Source organism: Carettochelys insculpta, chromosome 3 (assembly GCF_033958435.1).
Source record: "Carettochelys insculpta isolate YL-2023 chromosome 3, ASM3395843v1, whole genome shotgun sequence".
Taxonomy (NCBI): domain Eukaryota; kingdom Metazoa; phylum Chordata; order Testudines; family Carettochelyidae; genus Carettochelys; species Carettochelys insculpta.
This window is the reverse complement of record NC_134139.1, coordinates 173,005,001-173,020,846: the sequence shown is the minus strand read 5'-3', so window position 1 is coordinate 173,020,846 and position 15,846 is coordinate 173,005,001. Positions and strand designations below refer to the sequence as shown.

At 43.2% G+C, this 15,846-nt stretch overlaps 1 protein-coding gene across 9 annotated transcripts in view; it reads left to right on the top strand.

The window, feature by feature from the left end:
* Positions 1 to 15,846, top strand: part of PXDN (peroxidasin) — a 137,195-nt gene that overhangs the window by 32,702 nt on the left and 88,647 nt on the right. For all 9 annotated transcript variants that reach the window (XR_012645112.1, XR_012645113.1, XR_012645114.1 and 6 more), the window contains exons 2-3: positions 12,163 to 12,234; positions 14,560 to 14,631. Coding sequence is in view for 5 of the 9 variants with exons in the window: in XM_074991211.1 (XP_074847312.1) it covers positions 12,163 to 12,234; positions 14,560 to 14,631 (144 nt within the window). In the remaining 4 variants the exon portion in view is untranslated. The remainder of the gene's footprint in view (positions 1 to 12,162; positions 12,235 to 14,559; positions 14,632 to 15,846) is intronic.

The window sequence follows — 15,846 nt, the reverse complement described above, 5'->3', positions numbered from 1 at the left end:
ACTTTGCCCCTGTCATGGTTTAGGCAACCTTTAAAGGGCTATGTCTACACTAGCCCCAAACTTTGAAATGGCCATTTCGAAGTTTACTAATGAAGTGCTGAAATACATATTCAGCACCTCATTAGCATGTGGGCAGCTGCGGCACTTCGAAATTGACACGGCTCGCTGCCGCGCGGCTCGTTCATCTGCTCATAGGAATAAGGGGACTTCGAAGTAGGCAGGGTCCTTTTGAAAATGAGCCCCGTCTGAATGAGCCGCGCGGCGGCGAGCTGTGTCAATTTCAAAGTGCCGCAGCCGCCCGCATGCTAATGAGACACTGAATATGTATTTCAGCACTTAATTAGTAAACTTTGAAATGGCAATTTGCATGGCCATTTCGAAGTTTGGGGCTAGTGTAGACACGGCCAAGATGTCCTCAGCCAGCATGGTGTGTCTGGTATAGGACTGCATGAGCCACGGGTGTAGTGGGTACATGGTGTCGGCCATGATGCAGGGGGGCGTCGTGATATCCCTGAGTGGGAGGTTGCAGGGGAGATATATATGCCCTCCTGCATCTGGTGTCCCAGCCACAAATTCTGGAACATGTGGGCATCCTGGGCCCTGCCTGGCCACCCCACACACACATCCAGGAAATAGCCCCTCGCATCTACCAGGACCTGGAGTCCTACCAAGTGGTACCCCTTCGTGTTAATGGAGGCACCCCTGCTGTGGTCTAGAGCCTGGATCGCCACGTGCAGCCCATCCAGGGCTCCAAAATAATTGGGGAAGCCCAGGTCTGCAAACCAGGTGAGGGCAGTGTCCAGGTCCCCCAGGGTCACGATCCATCGCAGGAGCACCGTGTTGATGCCTCAGATGACCTGCCGGGGGGTGCGGGGAAGGAACACACGTCCATGAATGCCGGACAGGGAGGCCGCCCTGCCTCCTCCCCACCAGGGGCTCTCTGTCCCCTCTCTGCCAGGGTCCTCCTGCCCCCTTCTGTGTGCTTCCTGCCTGCTGGGGCCCCCTGCTGCCTCCCCAGGGTGGGTCCGTGACAGCGGGACAGACTTCCCTCGAACAGCGCTGTCCTCACAGTGGCCTTGCTGATGCCGAATTGGTGGCAGATGGACTGGTGGGTGTCAGGGGTGGCCAGCCTCCACAGTGCGATGGCCACTCTCTTCCACACTGGGAGCACTGGCTGTATCCGGGTGTCCCAGTGCTGGGGGACTAGGGTAAGCCAGTGGCAGAGGTCCTCGAATATCCGGTCGGTCATCCGAAAGTTCCTCAGCCACCGCTTGTCATCCCAGTCCTCCAGCACCAGCTGGTCCCACCATTCGGTGCTGGTGGCGAAGGCCCACTGGCGCTAGATCAGGGAGACCCAGGGGAGGGGCAGAAGTGCTGTGGCCAGGGTCTGAAGGCTGGATCCCATGCGGGTGACACGGCCGTGCCGGTGGGACAGCAGGGCGACCAGCATGGCCAGCAAGCTGGCCAGGGTGGAGTGGACGTCATCCTCGTGGAGGGTGTCAGCATGCATGGTGTTCAGCTCTTCTCTCCAACATGTGTTGCATTGCTGTCTGCAGCCTGGCAGCCTTGAGCATGTGCAGGATGGGGGTGTTGGGAGGGGCCCTTTCAGGGGCCGGCTGGCTGCAAAAGCCATGCGGCCTCCTGCCTGCATCATTTCCGGCCCCTTACTTCAAAGTAGGGGCTAGTTGTGTGTAGATGCTTTACTAGGGGGAAGGCTACTTTGAAGTAAGGCAGGGTGTATTCTGTGTGTAGACACTCTAATTCAAAGGTGCTTACTTTGAAGTTATTTTGTAGTGTAGCTGCAGCCATCTAGAGACAATTTAGAGGATAGAATACAAAAAGCCAGGACTGGTGGCTGTAAACAGACTTTCTGGGTCCACAGGAAAGTTGGCCACACCCATGATAAGTGGGCATCTGCCTAACCAATTATGCTGGACCATGGATGTTGCTGGTTGAGAGAGAGCTGTGCTAGAGAGATTCAATCTGCATTGTCATCTCATGAAAATCACAGACTAATTGCAGAAATTAATGACTTAGGTCTCTCCTCATTCAACAGGAGAGCATACTGAGAGTAGATTTTTACAGTCTGTAAATGAAAAAGGTACTGATAAAAGGATTGTGGACATACCAAAATGTATTTGTGCAAATTATAGAATATTTGAATAGGGAAGTATATAAATGAGTGTGGTTGCACTGTTGGTCATTTCTGTAAGCTATTTTGTGAAAAAGGATCACTGCTTCCAAATGAATTTGCATCCCCGAGATAATGGTTTCAGTTGTGGAAGAGTATTTTAAAGGTTTTGCTGTTGTCTTTTGTTACAAAATAATACTTATTAAATTGGGGGAGAAAAAAAAACCAAACCCAAGAATGTTGAAATGGAATCCACTTAGCAATTAGAAATACTCTCTTAATTATTGATTGAGAATTGATAGTGTTTGTATTTTTGTATTTGGGTCTCTCTCGTAGTTTGTGTTGTTTTTAATTATGAGAATTTAGGCTGACTGTGCTTTGATATAATGTGATAAAATGTTTAATTGTTTAATGAAAGGAGATCACATGTTTCTGTTAGGCAATGGGAAAGAAACCAGCAAAATGAATTGCAAGGAGAATGAACAGGCACTATAGGTTTGTGTCTAAAGAAGCTTGAAAATAAATTTTTGGTTTCAACATTTTAAAAAGACTTTATTAAAAACCATTTTTGGTCTCACAATAATCTAGGCTTTTGCACTGAAAGATGTTATAAGTTGCTAATATTGTTTAGAATTCTTTTAAAAACAGTGATAGACATCTTGTTTGTTCAATATTTGACACTTTTTTTTGCAGTGTAGTTAAAACAGCTGTAATGTGCCATTGACATCTTCCAGCTACTGCATTGACTTGATTATATAACCTCTTTTGTGTAATTATCATGCTCCCTTCTGTTTGAATGTTTTTGCTGGGCTGATGGCTGTTTTTCATTTCGTGCTACAATGACCTTGAATAAAAAAAAATAAGAATAAAGTAGACATAAGCAATGTAGTCTTGCTGGCATTTGCAGATCTTTTGTTCTTTATTGAGAAGCATAGTGGCTTGGCATTTATGCTAGAGGCTTTTCTTTTGCTGGTAATTGGCATTCAGATGTTAGGAAATGATTTACTGTTTCCTTAAAAATAAATGCTGTACCAGTGGCTGAGTGATCTATTTGAGAGAATTCCTAGAGAAATGCTTATTGTTCTGAAGCCTTTCTAGGAAATGGGAATGAATTACCAAAATATTTAATAAAAAATTGTTTAATCACTGATCTTCTATGTAGAATTTCTCTAATTTAGGACCTTAACTTACATCCCTGTTTCTCTAAAGAAAAAAGCATTCAACAAATTCACTATTTTCCTTGACAAAGGAATACAAACAGTTACCTTCAGCTGCATCATATATAATTGATCCATGGATCCTGACTGAATTGCTAGGTTTCTGGGAAAAGCAGGGGAGCCCTGGCTCTGGGTCCCCAGAGGGGGTGTGGCCTTAGACAGAAGCAGTGGGCATAGGGGCTAGGCTCAGCTGCCTCAGTAGCAGGAGTGGTGGTTGGGAGCCCCCACTCCTTTTAAAATACTGGGACCCAGGGCACCTGCCTTTTCCCCCCTTATCAATAGATCTGAGTTGGTCCTAAGTGCTATTACCCACCAGTGGGAGATTTCTGCTGTCACACAAGTTTTGAAGAAAGTGCAATGATGAGTGAAAGCTCCCTACTGATTTGATTAAAATCCATCCTTTGAAAACAATTGAGAGGAGTGTCATTATCCCTACCTGTTCACATAGAATCAAACACCACATTTCCTCACTTCAACTTGCCAAATTAAAGCAATTAAGATTGCTTTGTCATATTATAATATCTATAGCTACACATGGAAGGGAAATTTAATCTTTAAATGGGTGTTTAAGTAAAGAATTTGGCTGGAACTTTCAAAACTTTTAATCTGAGATACTGGTCTCCTGTGCTCCGTGTAGTATGTGATCACTTTACAGTGCTTAACATATTTATGGTCAGGATACTCTTGTAACATGCAAAGTGGTAATATTTTCATTTGTATGTGGGGTAACTAAATGATTTACCTAAGGTCACAAATGATGTGTGTGGTGGAATGGGTAATTGAACCTAGATCTACTGGGTTTTAAGATAGCATCTGACACACTAGTCCAGCCTTCTTCTCAAAGACTCTAAAAAGATTTAAATGATCAGTTGCCTACTTTTTATACATGCCTTTAAAAATCCTAGCCTGTGTTCTCTTTCACTGATCAGTACTGCAGATTGTTTCCCATTTTGATTGAATTTCAGAAGAAAAAGTCATGAATGATGTCAAAATGTCATGTCATGTATATTGTAAAAATGTAGTGGTTTTGCATCCATATTTAAATTTCTCTCCCTCTCTCTCTCTCTCTCTGTGTAGTTTGTGTGTCTGTGTGTAAAATCATAGACTACTAGAAGTGGAAGGGACCTCAAGAGGTCAGTACATCATCAAGTCCAGTCCCTGCACTAACCGTAGGACGAAGCACCATATAGATCATCCTGGGCAGGTGTTTGTTAACCTGCTCTTAAAATCTCCAGTAATGGGGATTTTACAACCTCCATAGGCAATTTATTTCAGTGCATAACCACCCTGACCGTTACAACTTTTTTCTTAGTGTCCAGCCCGAACCTCCGTTGGTGCAGTTTAAGCCCATTGCTTTTGTCCTGTCATCAGCCGTTAAGGAGGATAATTTTTCTCCCTTCTCCTTGTATTAGCCTTTTGCATACTTAAAAGTGTTATCATGTCCCCTTTCAGTCTTTTCTTTTCCAGACTAATCAAACCTAATTCTTTTAATCTGTCCTAATAGGTCATGATTTCTAGACCTGTAATTTTTTTGTTTCTCTACTCTGGACTGTCTGCAATTTGTCCACATCTTTCCTGAAATACACTGCCCAGAACTGGATACAATACTCCAATTGAGGCATAATTAGCACAGAGCAGAGTGGAAGAATTAGTTCTCATGTCTAAGTTGGTTCTCAGTCTAGGTATTATATTCCTACTTTATTGATCAGAAGGTCATGCGTGACTGTATCAAATGCTTTAATAAAGTCGGGGTATAACACACATAATACTTCCCCCGTATCTACAAGACTTGTTAGCAATTCAAAGAAAGCTTTTAGATTGTTTTGACGTGATTTGTTCTTTGCAAATCCATGCTGACTGTTACTTATCACTTTATTAACTTCCAGATGTTTGCAAATGGTTCCTTAATTGTTTGCTCCATTATCTTTCCTGGCACAGAAGTTTAGCTGACTGGTCTATAGTTTCCTGGGTAGTCCTTATTTCCCTTTTTTGTAGATGGGCCCTATATTTGCTGTTTTCCAGTCTTCCAGAATCTCTCCTGTCTTCCATGACTTTTCAAAGATGATAGCTAGTGGCTTAGATGCCTCCTCTGTCAGCCCCTTGAGTATTCTAGGATGCTTTCCATCAGGCCCAGGTGACGTGAAACTTTTCTAAGTAAGTCTGAACTTGTTCTTTTTCTGTTCAAACTTTTGAACCCACATCATTTACTCCAGCATTCACTGTGCTGGGAGTTCAGTCACCAGCAACCTTCTCAGTGAAAACTGAAAGAAAGACATCATTAAGCATCACTATCTATATCTATATCTGTATCTCTATCTATTAGAGGGAAAAGAGAGTAGCATCTCACTTTGAATATACTGTAGTTGGCTTTTTTCAGTGTATCGTATAACCTTTGTATTGCTAACCCTGGGTTAATGTCATTTTCCAATCTTACCTCTGATCCTGGCAACCTCACTGCATCTTTGTAGAGGACAGATGTTATATTGAGACAATTTGGCAATGCTGCCTAAGTTCACTTTTGTTTGGAATTTAATAATTTCCTTGATGTTATTTATTTTCCTTTATTTATGTGCGTGTGTGTGTGTGTGTAGCATTGTCCTGACACAATTTGATTATTCTAATTTGTAGTCTAATATGTTTTAAACCAGTGATGGGCAACCTTAGGTACTGAATGGGCTGTCGAAATGACCCTCCATCTCAATGGGCCACAAGATTTTTGCAACCAGAACAGTCTCCTGGGATAAAGTGTTTTTGCTAGCTGTTTGCACAGCTAGAATTTGATGGGTGTGCTTATTGAATTGCCACAACACTTTGACTGGATGCAGATGGAGTAGTGCATGGTTCTCACAGTCAATATTGTATGCAGTCAGCATAGACCTCTCTTCATGTGCCCTTGCTTTACATGAATGTCCCCTTATTTAAAAAAAAAATCCTGCTTGAATGGAAACCAGTGGAATCTGGCAATCTTGTGCACGGGTGATGGTAAACAAAATGTCTTGTGAGTCACACATAGAATCCCAAAGGGTTTCATGCTGCTCGTGGGCTGCAGGTTGCCCACAACTGTTTTAGACAGTACACTGAAAGACCTAGTACAATTACAGTTCAGAACAACTTCTATAAATGCTTATAAAGTTGGCATTTGTCAGATATTTTGCTCTATTTTTATGAATTTTACTAACTCTGTTCCAGTATTTTAAAGCCAATGAGCAATTTATTTCTAGTATGGCTGAAAAACCTGGTCTGTTGTAGGGGACTAGTGAGCAATGACAGGGGGCCTTGAAGTTTTGATGATGTGAAATTGAGGGTCTTTTATGTTATAAAATATAAGTTTTCTGTATTGGAAGGCGCGCAACAATTTCTTTCGTCTCTTTCCAGCCAATGTAGTTGTGTATCTCATGGAGGGAGGGGTAGCTCAGTGGTTTGAGCATTGGCCTCCTAAACCCAGGGTTGTGAGATCAGCCCTTGAGGGGGCCATGTAGGTATCTCAGGCAAATAGATTTGAAGGAGGGAAAAATAAGAGGTGGTGTGGGGGGAGACTGGACTCAATGACCTTCTAAGGTGCCTTTCAGGTCTCCAAGATCTATATCAATATGCTGTGAAACAGAAAGTAGTTAAATGCATTATTTTAAAATTTGCTTTTATCAGCTGAAAGGAGACTACACTTCATAACAAAGACTTTTGTGTTGAATCTCCAGGAGCAGGACAAAAGCACGTGCATATTATGTCTAGATCTTGTCATATGCTTAAATATAAGTTCATCCTTAGGCAGTGTTTAAAGGAAGAACAAAGAGGATGTTCAGCGTAAACATTCGCTTCCTGATTTACTCAGTTGCAAGATTCTGAAGATCTCATTATATGGAAAGTATGTTAGTGCATTCCAGCTCTTATTGCCAGGAACTGTGTTTCCTCATGTTCTGTGTTATAAAAATCTTTCCTAAATATTGTACCTTGCAAATGACTCCATTGCTTATAATATTTCTGGGTTTGTTGTCATTCTTTCACTGTGTGGTTGGTATTAGTTATCTTAGGGATGTTTAAAGCTGTTGCTTCCTTCACTTAGGCTCAAAGCTGTCTTTTGATCTCAAGTGTCTGACTAATTTTCGGCTGCATTTCCTCTTTTCTGTGCTTTGTTTGAAAGAATCTATTTGAAGATCTGCATGCAGTTTAAAGAATCCTATTCATTAGCTGATAGAACACTATGTATAATAACAACTTTCCTGGTAATGTACTTTATCTTTGCATAGGGTGCACAGGAACATAAAGAATTTGTTTCATGGTAAATATTTCTTGAGGTTCCAAAAGTCAAGGATGGAGCATAGGCCTCCCCTGGGCCTTTAGGATCAAGAAATAGTGGGAGTAAACACTTTTCCCCTTTGGAGACACAGTTCCCACCTTTAGGAGGCCTTGCAGCTCATTAATGAGCAGATGCTTGTAAGAAGAGTTCCTGAAGAGGGACAGAGAGAGAGGGTGAGAGGCTGGTATAGAAATAAACTGGAAGGTATATCCCCTTGCTACTGTGCTAGAGACACATTAGTCCAACATTATAGAGGCACAGGAAGGGAGGAGAGGGGAGAACAGTTGAAAAATAACATGGTTGTTGCATCCAGGATACTGGCTGGACAGACACCCTCAGCTGAACCTTCAAAATGCCTGATGGTGACCTAGATGGTTGCGGGTAGCACTTGAGTGAATTGATTTGAAGTTCATCATGTTATTCTGCCCTGCGTACCTTCCCTGGATCAGGAGACTGGTACTTTGTCCTCGATTTGCAGGATGCTTACTTTAACATGTTGGTATTCCCTGCAAATAGAAAGTTCCTGTGATTGCTGCTCAGGACCAGATGCTCTCAGTTCACAGTGCACCCTTTTAGCTTAGTAGCAGCACCAAGAATGTTTACAAAGTGCAAGTCAGTACAGTAAGGTCTCAGTATGCAAATCCAGAGTACGGGACCCCGCTCTTACGTGGCTGACCCCCTATCCATACAGTAATCCCCCGCTTTACATGGCTTCACGTTGCATGAAACTTGCTTTAATGTGAGTTTGGCAAGATGTGAAGCTGCTGGGCTGTGAGCCTGCCTTGCTTCCTGCAGCTGTGGGCAGCTAGGCGGGCTAAGAGCCCCTGCTTCCCAGAGCAGCACCTCTTGACAGCTGTGCCGGTTCACCTCCATTAAACCCCTCTTCAGCTTAACCCCCAACTCCCTGGCCCCAGTGGCCTGGGTTCTCCTCCCCCAGAGGGGGGCTCCAATCATAAACCTGGGGCTCCCCTCCAACCCCCATGGACCCAGCTCCAACCCCCATGCCCCAACCTCCCCACATGCTCAGGCCCCAACCCCTGCAGACCCAGACCCAACCCTCACAAGCCCTGTGCAGCCCTAGCTCACCCCCCTGTATGGCTGGCTCAGTGCGTGCGGGGCTCCAACGTCCCACCCCCCAACTCAATCACCCCGCCCTGGGGCATCCCCGTTTAACCCTTCCCCTGCCTGGCTTAAGCCCCCCACCCCACTCCACGGCCCCAGCTCACCGTCCCACGCGTGGGGCTCCAGCTCCCAGCCCCTAGCATGCTGCTTGAGGTTCCAAACCCCTCTCTCTCAACTCCCCCAGCTAGCTCCCCCACCCTGATTCACCCTCTTCAGTCCCTTCCCCCCCAGCATAGCCCCTACCTCTCAGGTGCCTGGGGCAGCCCTGGCCAGGCTACTGGTATGGTCCCAGCACTGCAGGTGCCTGCATAGCCCTGGACAGGCTGCCTGCATAGTCCTGGCCCCGTGGGTGCCAAGTGCCGCTCCGGCCAGCCTTCCCATGTGGTTCCAGCATGGTGGGTGCCTGTGAAGCCCCAGACAGGCTGCCTGCATGCTTCTGGACCTGCAGGCAAGGGGTGCAGCCCTGGTCCTGTGAAGGCCGGCAGTGGCTAGCTGTTTCCTCTGTCCAGGAATGCAAGCCCCACTGGGCTCCCTGCCCAAGGCAAGTGGGCTCCCCTTACCCACCTCCCAACTCAGGATCTCTGGTCCAGTAACATTTGTGGTCCCTCTGGATGATGGATATTGCCAGACAAGAAAATCTGGTTTTGGGAGGTTCAGCCTGTACATGTATTTTCAATTTTCAATAATGGAAGATTAAGATTGAATCAATAAAGATTTTTAAGATTCAGAATGAAGAAAACAGAGACCAGACCCACTTCTCAGGCTGCTTGGTGCTTGCCCTTCCTTTTGCAGCCAGCTACCAGGCTGCTCCCTCTGTTTTATGGCTCCTGTCTTCGGACAGCTTCAGGTACTTTTCTGAGCCTGGTCTGCTGATTTCAGGATATCACTGACACTTTCTGGTGATTTTGAAGCCTTGTATTGGCTGCATGGTAAATTGGTAAGATTGCTTTTAGGGGTGTTAACCTTTTACTGGTTAACAGGTCAACTGGTAAGATTCACCCTGAATTGATAAGGCTTCCAGTTACAGATAACCACTAGGGGCTGGAGCACCTCCCTCCCTGATGCAAACAGGGGGTTGCTCCAGCCCCTCAGGCTTGCTGCGGGAGTGGGGCTGCTCCAGCCAGGCTGGAGTAACCCCTGTTGGGCGGGGGAATTGATGGGAAAGCAGGGAGGGTCAGCTCCAGCAGCTCCCCTACCATGCAGAGGCTGCTGTGGCCGGACTAGAATACCCCCATCTGTGACATGTCCCCAGGTTGAAGTGGCATCTGCGGGTTCCCTTCCCCCCCACCCCTCCACTATTTAATCAGTTAACCAGTTAAATCTACTTGTAACTGATTAAATAATTAAATGCTATTTTACATCCCTAATTGCTTTTCCTAGGTTAGACCCATTCTTTCCTACTCAGCCAGTGTAGAGGAATGTATTCAGTAATGAGCCAGTAGAGTCATTATATAATTTATATCTGTACAGACTTATTTACCATTTGTTGCAAAACAAACCCATTCTAGTTTACATTCAGTGTGGGAGTTAAATGGCAATAGGGGTGTGAAGCTGTGGAGATTCAGGTCCTGAAGAGTTAAGATGTTGTCTGGTTTACATCCACAGGTGAACAGAAGTGAGAAAATGTGAGCACAAAACAAACAAACAAACCCCCACCCCCCAAAAAAAACCAAAAAGACAGGCTGTGTTTTTGTTCATTGTGACAGGGATCTAAACTGCTCTCATTTGTAGACCATAATAGTGGAAAAAGTGCACGGTGGGTGGGTGGGGGGAGTCTCACATTGAAACTGATGCCAGTGTAAAATGTTGCTGCAGGTGTAATTCCTAGATTACAGTGAGTGCTCCAAGCATTCTGTGCTTCCAGGTCGGGTCTGAGGTGGGTTCCCGAGGGCATTCAGACCCAGTGGATTTCTTTATTAGCAATGCCAGAAGCAGAAGTGTCAAGTACTATAGTCACAACTGCTTTGATAGTTATCAGCTAAAAATATAGAACCAACAGTTTCTGTAGGGTCTCTAAAGACAGTCCAGCACAGGAGCACTAAGCAGAGACTTCCCAATCCTGGTGTCAGGGCTACTTTCTCTAGAAGGTAATTCTACACTGGCCTCAGATCCCCTGGCCAGGGTTCATTTTTTTTGCCCGTCTCTTCATGCTGTTTCAGTAGCTGCCTTCTGCACATGCAGCTCCTAAGTATCACCTTGTTGTGCAGGAGTGGGCAATATTTTTTGATGGGGGCCACACCAAAATTTTGGTGAGTGGTCAAGGGCTTCACTTTTCAATGGAGGCAGTATGACGTCTGGGCTGGAGATTGGGCGCAGAAGGGAGCTCGGAGTAGGGGACTGAGGTACAGGAGAGGGTTTGGGGGCGGCGAGGGAGTTTGGGTGAAGGAGGGGGTTGTGACCTGGGGGAGGGGTACAGAAGAGGGTGCAGAAGGTTTGGGTTATGACCTGGAGCAAAGGATTGGAGTGGAGGAGGGGTTGCAGGGCGTATGGGTGCAGGAGAGGATTCTGCCCTGGGGGAGAGGTGTAGAAGGGGGTGCAGCGTCTGGGAAGAATGTGGAGCAGGAGGGTGGGGGAGTGCAGAGGGTTTTGGGTGGTGACCTGGGGTAGGAGGGCATGGTGACCCGGGGTAAGGAGTTGGGTTGTGGGAGGGGTGGGGTACATGGCTCAGAGGCGCTTATCTAGGCAGCAAAGGAACAGCTGGGCCAAATCTGTTGCCCTAGGCGGAGGATGGGGGACAGCACACTGCCTTTTTGCCTAGAGCAGCAGAGTGTGTTGAGTATTCTCTGTACTTGGCAATGGTTATTGTCTCTATGCATAGGAGTTGTATTGGCTATGGTGTTTGGCACAACTACCTTTACAGAAGATTTTGAAGACAAATATTTTACATTTGTGGGCTAAATATTGTTGAAACCTAAGGAAACACAGTTATTAGAAGAGAATTGTGACAAAACCATTCACCTAATTCTCAGAATTAGGTTAAGGAAAAAGACATTGTTTTGCCCTTATTAAGAATTTCTTGTTACAGTTTTGCTGAGAATTTCTTAATACCTTCATACTGTGAATCAGGGACATGAAAGTTGGCAAGGAGTTGCTGTGAGGTCAGAAAGGTGCATTTTACTGTCCCCTTACAAATCCACAGTCTGTGTGTGTGTGTGTGTGTGTGTGTGTGTGTGTGTAAGTAAGCAGAAACATATTGCAGTGGTGGAGATAGAGGGAAGCTGTAGAGGAAGTAGGGGACACAGAAGGGCAGAGACAGGCTGTAAAGACATGCAGGGGCAATAGGGTCAGGTAGGGTGAACTTGTTCAGCCCTTATTTTAAATGAGTTGCACCCTTTCCCAAAATGGTGACCCACAGTAATGTTATTCATATTGACGTGTTTTTGTTTTTTACCCTACAGAGATCTGCGGTTTAACAGAATTAAAGAAATCCAGCCTGGAGCATTTAGACGGCTTAAGAACCTGAACACACTGTAAGTTATTCCCCTTGCCCTGAAAACACTGTTCACTTTTCAGTCAAATGATTTATCTTAGATTAAGTGCCAAATTCTGTTAGTCTTACTTAGGTATGTAGTTTCAAAAAGTCAATGTGACTATTCCTGTAAGTGCAGCTCGCAAGATTTGGATGAGATTGAATGAACGTACACTTTTTTTTTGGTATCGTTTGTTTTCAGATACATTGAACATGTTGTTAATACTTTAAAAGCCTCTGAAAACACACTGACAGCCCCGATATTTTATTAAAATTTATTACACTTACTGTGAAAAATATGAAAAATGTGTAACTACATGTCAACAACTTTTCACAATTGTGTTGTGTTTTTAAAACTCTTAGGAATGTTATAGCCAAGTTGTTCAAATGCTTTTTCAATACTGTATTTTTTAAAAAGCGCAGAATGCTTTAGACGTTTTATAAATTCTGATTCGAGGAGCATTGAAACATTCTTATTTTAGTGGACTAAGCCAACCTAACAAAGAAGTTGTTATTTTTCATCTAGTTGAGAGTAGTTTAATAGAGTTCTCTTAAGCTGAGTTTATGCAGCACTTAACATAATGGTCCTGGTATCTTACAGGGACTTTGGGGCGCTTATATAATACAAAGGTAAGCCCAGCTCTGAGGTGTGGATTAAGCCTTTTCTTTATTGCCTGTGGCAAGGAGCAACTTCACCCCTCTCACCTCAGTGGTGTGAGCCCTGGGTTCACTATCTTGGCATCTGGTGCCTTCACTCTATAGCAACAATAAGAAGTCCTGAAGCACCATATAGACCTGTAGTGCCACAGGACTTCTTGTTGCTTTTGAAGATACAGACTTAACACAGCTACCCCTCTGATACTTGTCGCTCTATAACAATTAGGCTGGCTTGATCTGAATTCTCTCCTCAGCTGCTTCCCTGCTTGTCTCTACTGAATTTGAAACATTTTGATGGCCCAGTAATCACCACTAGAGTTCAAAACTTCCCTTTAATTGTGAATGGAAAGTTTAATGGGGACCTCCCAGGCTGTGAAGATTTTCCTTCTGCTGCATTCTCCAGCAACAGTCAAAACGGAAAATAAAACCAAACACTTGGTTACTGAGCTCTAATTTATGATTGGTTCTTGCAATTCTTCTTGTTTATTCTATCTCCTTCCTGTATTCTAGGCAATCTGGAAAGCAGAGTCCAGGCCATTTGTACTGTAGGCCAGGAGTTAGTCCCCCAAAGGTTTAGTGTCATGTATCAGTGACAATCAATTCCAGTGGCAGTGACAATAGACATACAATCCATTTAAGATTTCATTGCCCCGAACTAAGAAATTTGAAACAGATCTGTATGTGTTTAATACGTTTGCTATTTCTGTTCACTAGCTTTTTTGAGACCAGAGAAGGAGTTATGGGGGTATTAATTTTTAAATGAAAGGTGGTCGCTTGGGTATCAGGTGAATTTATTCTGTGACATTCATGGGCAATTAGGAAATGGATACCAGAGTTTTCTTTAGCAATTCATTTGGAGCTTGATAACAAGCCCTTTGAAGACAGTGGATCATTGTTACTGTTTTTATTGCAAACATGCCTGGGAGTGCGTCATGTATTAGCCGCCTTGTGCGAGGTATTACACGAACAGCTAAGACAAGAATGGTCCCTGCCTCAAGGGTTGTGCAGTCTAAGTACAGAAAAAGCCTTCAAACCTGAAGTTTGTTCCTCTTCAGAGGCCAAGATTTGCTCTGCACTGGGGATGAGGGCAAAGTTGTGCTGAGGAAAAACACTGTTCAAATATGCCACATTATGAGCTGCTACAGAGGAAGGGGCTAAGAAGTACAAAGGTAAGTTCTGCTAGATGTGACTATATCTGGCAAACCTTGATATAGGCATCTCATAGGGGCAGCATCTACTCTTCCCACCCATAGTCTAGAATAGCATTTGGAGAAGAGATTTTTCTCTCTTCTCACTGTTCTTGGCACCTGTATGAAACCAGATTATTTAGGTTATATGTGTTTTTCTTTAAATTCTCTCTTGGTTCATTAAGACTTTGATCCTGCAAGATTCTGAACATGTTCATCTCAATCCAGGAGAGCACTTTAGCACATGATTTTGTAAGGACATATTTAAGCACATTTGAATTTAAAACAAAAGTCAGAAATTCATATATTTCTGGTAACAATTCCTGATGTGTCATTACTTTATTTTTGTTTAATCTTGTTTCTGATGCTTGGCTTGTATAAACTTTCAGTCATATAGCCTGATGTTCTGGGTTGCTTTTGAACTGGAAATTGTTTTAACAATTTATGAATTAAGGAATACACTGTTTTTATTTCTTTTTCAGGCTTCTAAACAACAATCAGATTAAAAGAATACCTAGTGGGGCTTTTGAAGACCTTGAAAATCTAAAATATCTGTAAGTTAATATGACTTTTTATATCAGTAGTGAATTAAATATGATTACAGAATGAGTTAAAACCTAATCTAATTTTATTCACATTCTCAGATGTTACACCTGTGAAACTCTTAAATGTGTTTTCTAGCTATTCTGGTTGGAGATCTAAGCAGAATATAAATAGAAGTTTTGGCAGTTGCTAAAGAAATATTGAGTCTTTCACAGCTATATGCCTGGTTTGAATCCAGGCATAGTTGATAGTAACTGAAAACACTTGCTAGTTACAATACAAAGTCATGCTGAGCTTCCCAAAACATCTCTAAAGGATGGGATTTTTAAAGCAGTTTGAGGGCTAAATCCCATAGACTCCTTTGAAAATACTGGTTTATAGCTGTACTAGTTCCTCTACTTCACATATCCCTTTTCTTGATTTGTCCAGTTTTTCAAAATATTTTATTTTTGTAATTTGCATTTTAGGTGGGATTTTTGTTTTGTTTTGTTTTTTCATTGTGTTTTACACCAAACAAACAATTTCACCAAATCATTTAAAAATCTGTTGCATGGAAATGTTTTCATTGCTGTCAGTCCAAGCTACTTCAACAGTTGTGCCAGGCAAATCTAACATTTTCAGTTAGTTAGATTTTGTAAGCACCATTTTCTCCTAATTTAAGGAAAATATTGAAAAAAAGTCAATAAATTACTGGTGCATTGCTATAACCAGAACCTGCAATTAAAACTGGCCTGGGTACTTAGCTTTCTCCCATGAGTACTCCCTGTGGAGTTGGTCCTTTTCATACTGATTTTTATAGTATGGGAAAAATATAACTTTGGCAGCCTTTGAAATATTGAATGCAATCCACCTATCCATGTACACTGTATAGGAATAATAGATTTCATGCTTAAGTGCTCTCACATTGTACTCTTTTAAAAATTACTTTGTGAATTAAAGACCTAAAATAATTCAAATGTATATATTTTTGTGGTGTATAGAATGAAGATATGAAATAGCTATATATTGTCTCTACAATTTGTACTTACATACATCTGTGCAGACATGCATCTCTGTGTTAAAACAGATTTCACTCCATATTATATATTTATGTGTATCATTAGCTAATATAAACATTGTTTCCTTATTATAAAACTGGAAGAAGAAGAGGGGGACCCAATGCAGTGAAATGATGGAATCAGTTGCAGCACTATTATACAATTTCTACAATATAGCCTTTTCAATTT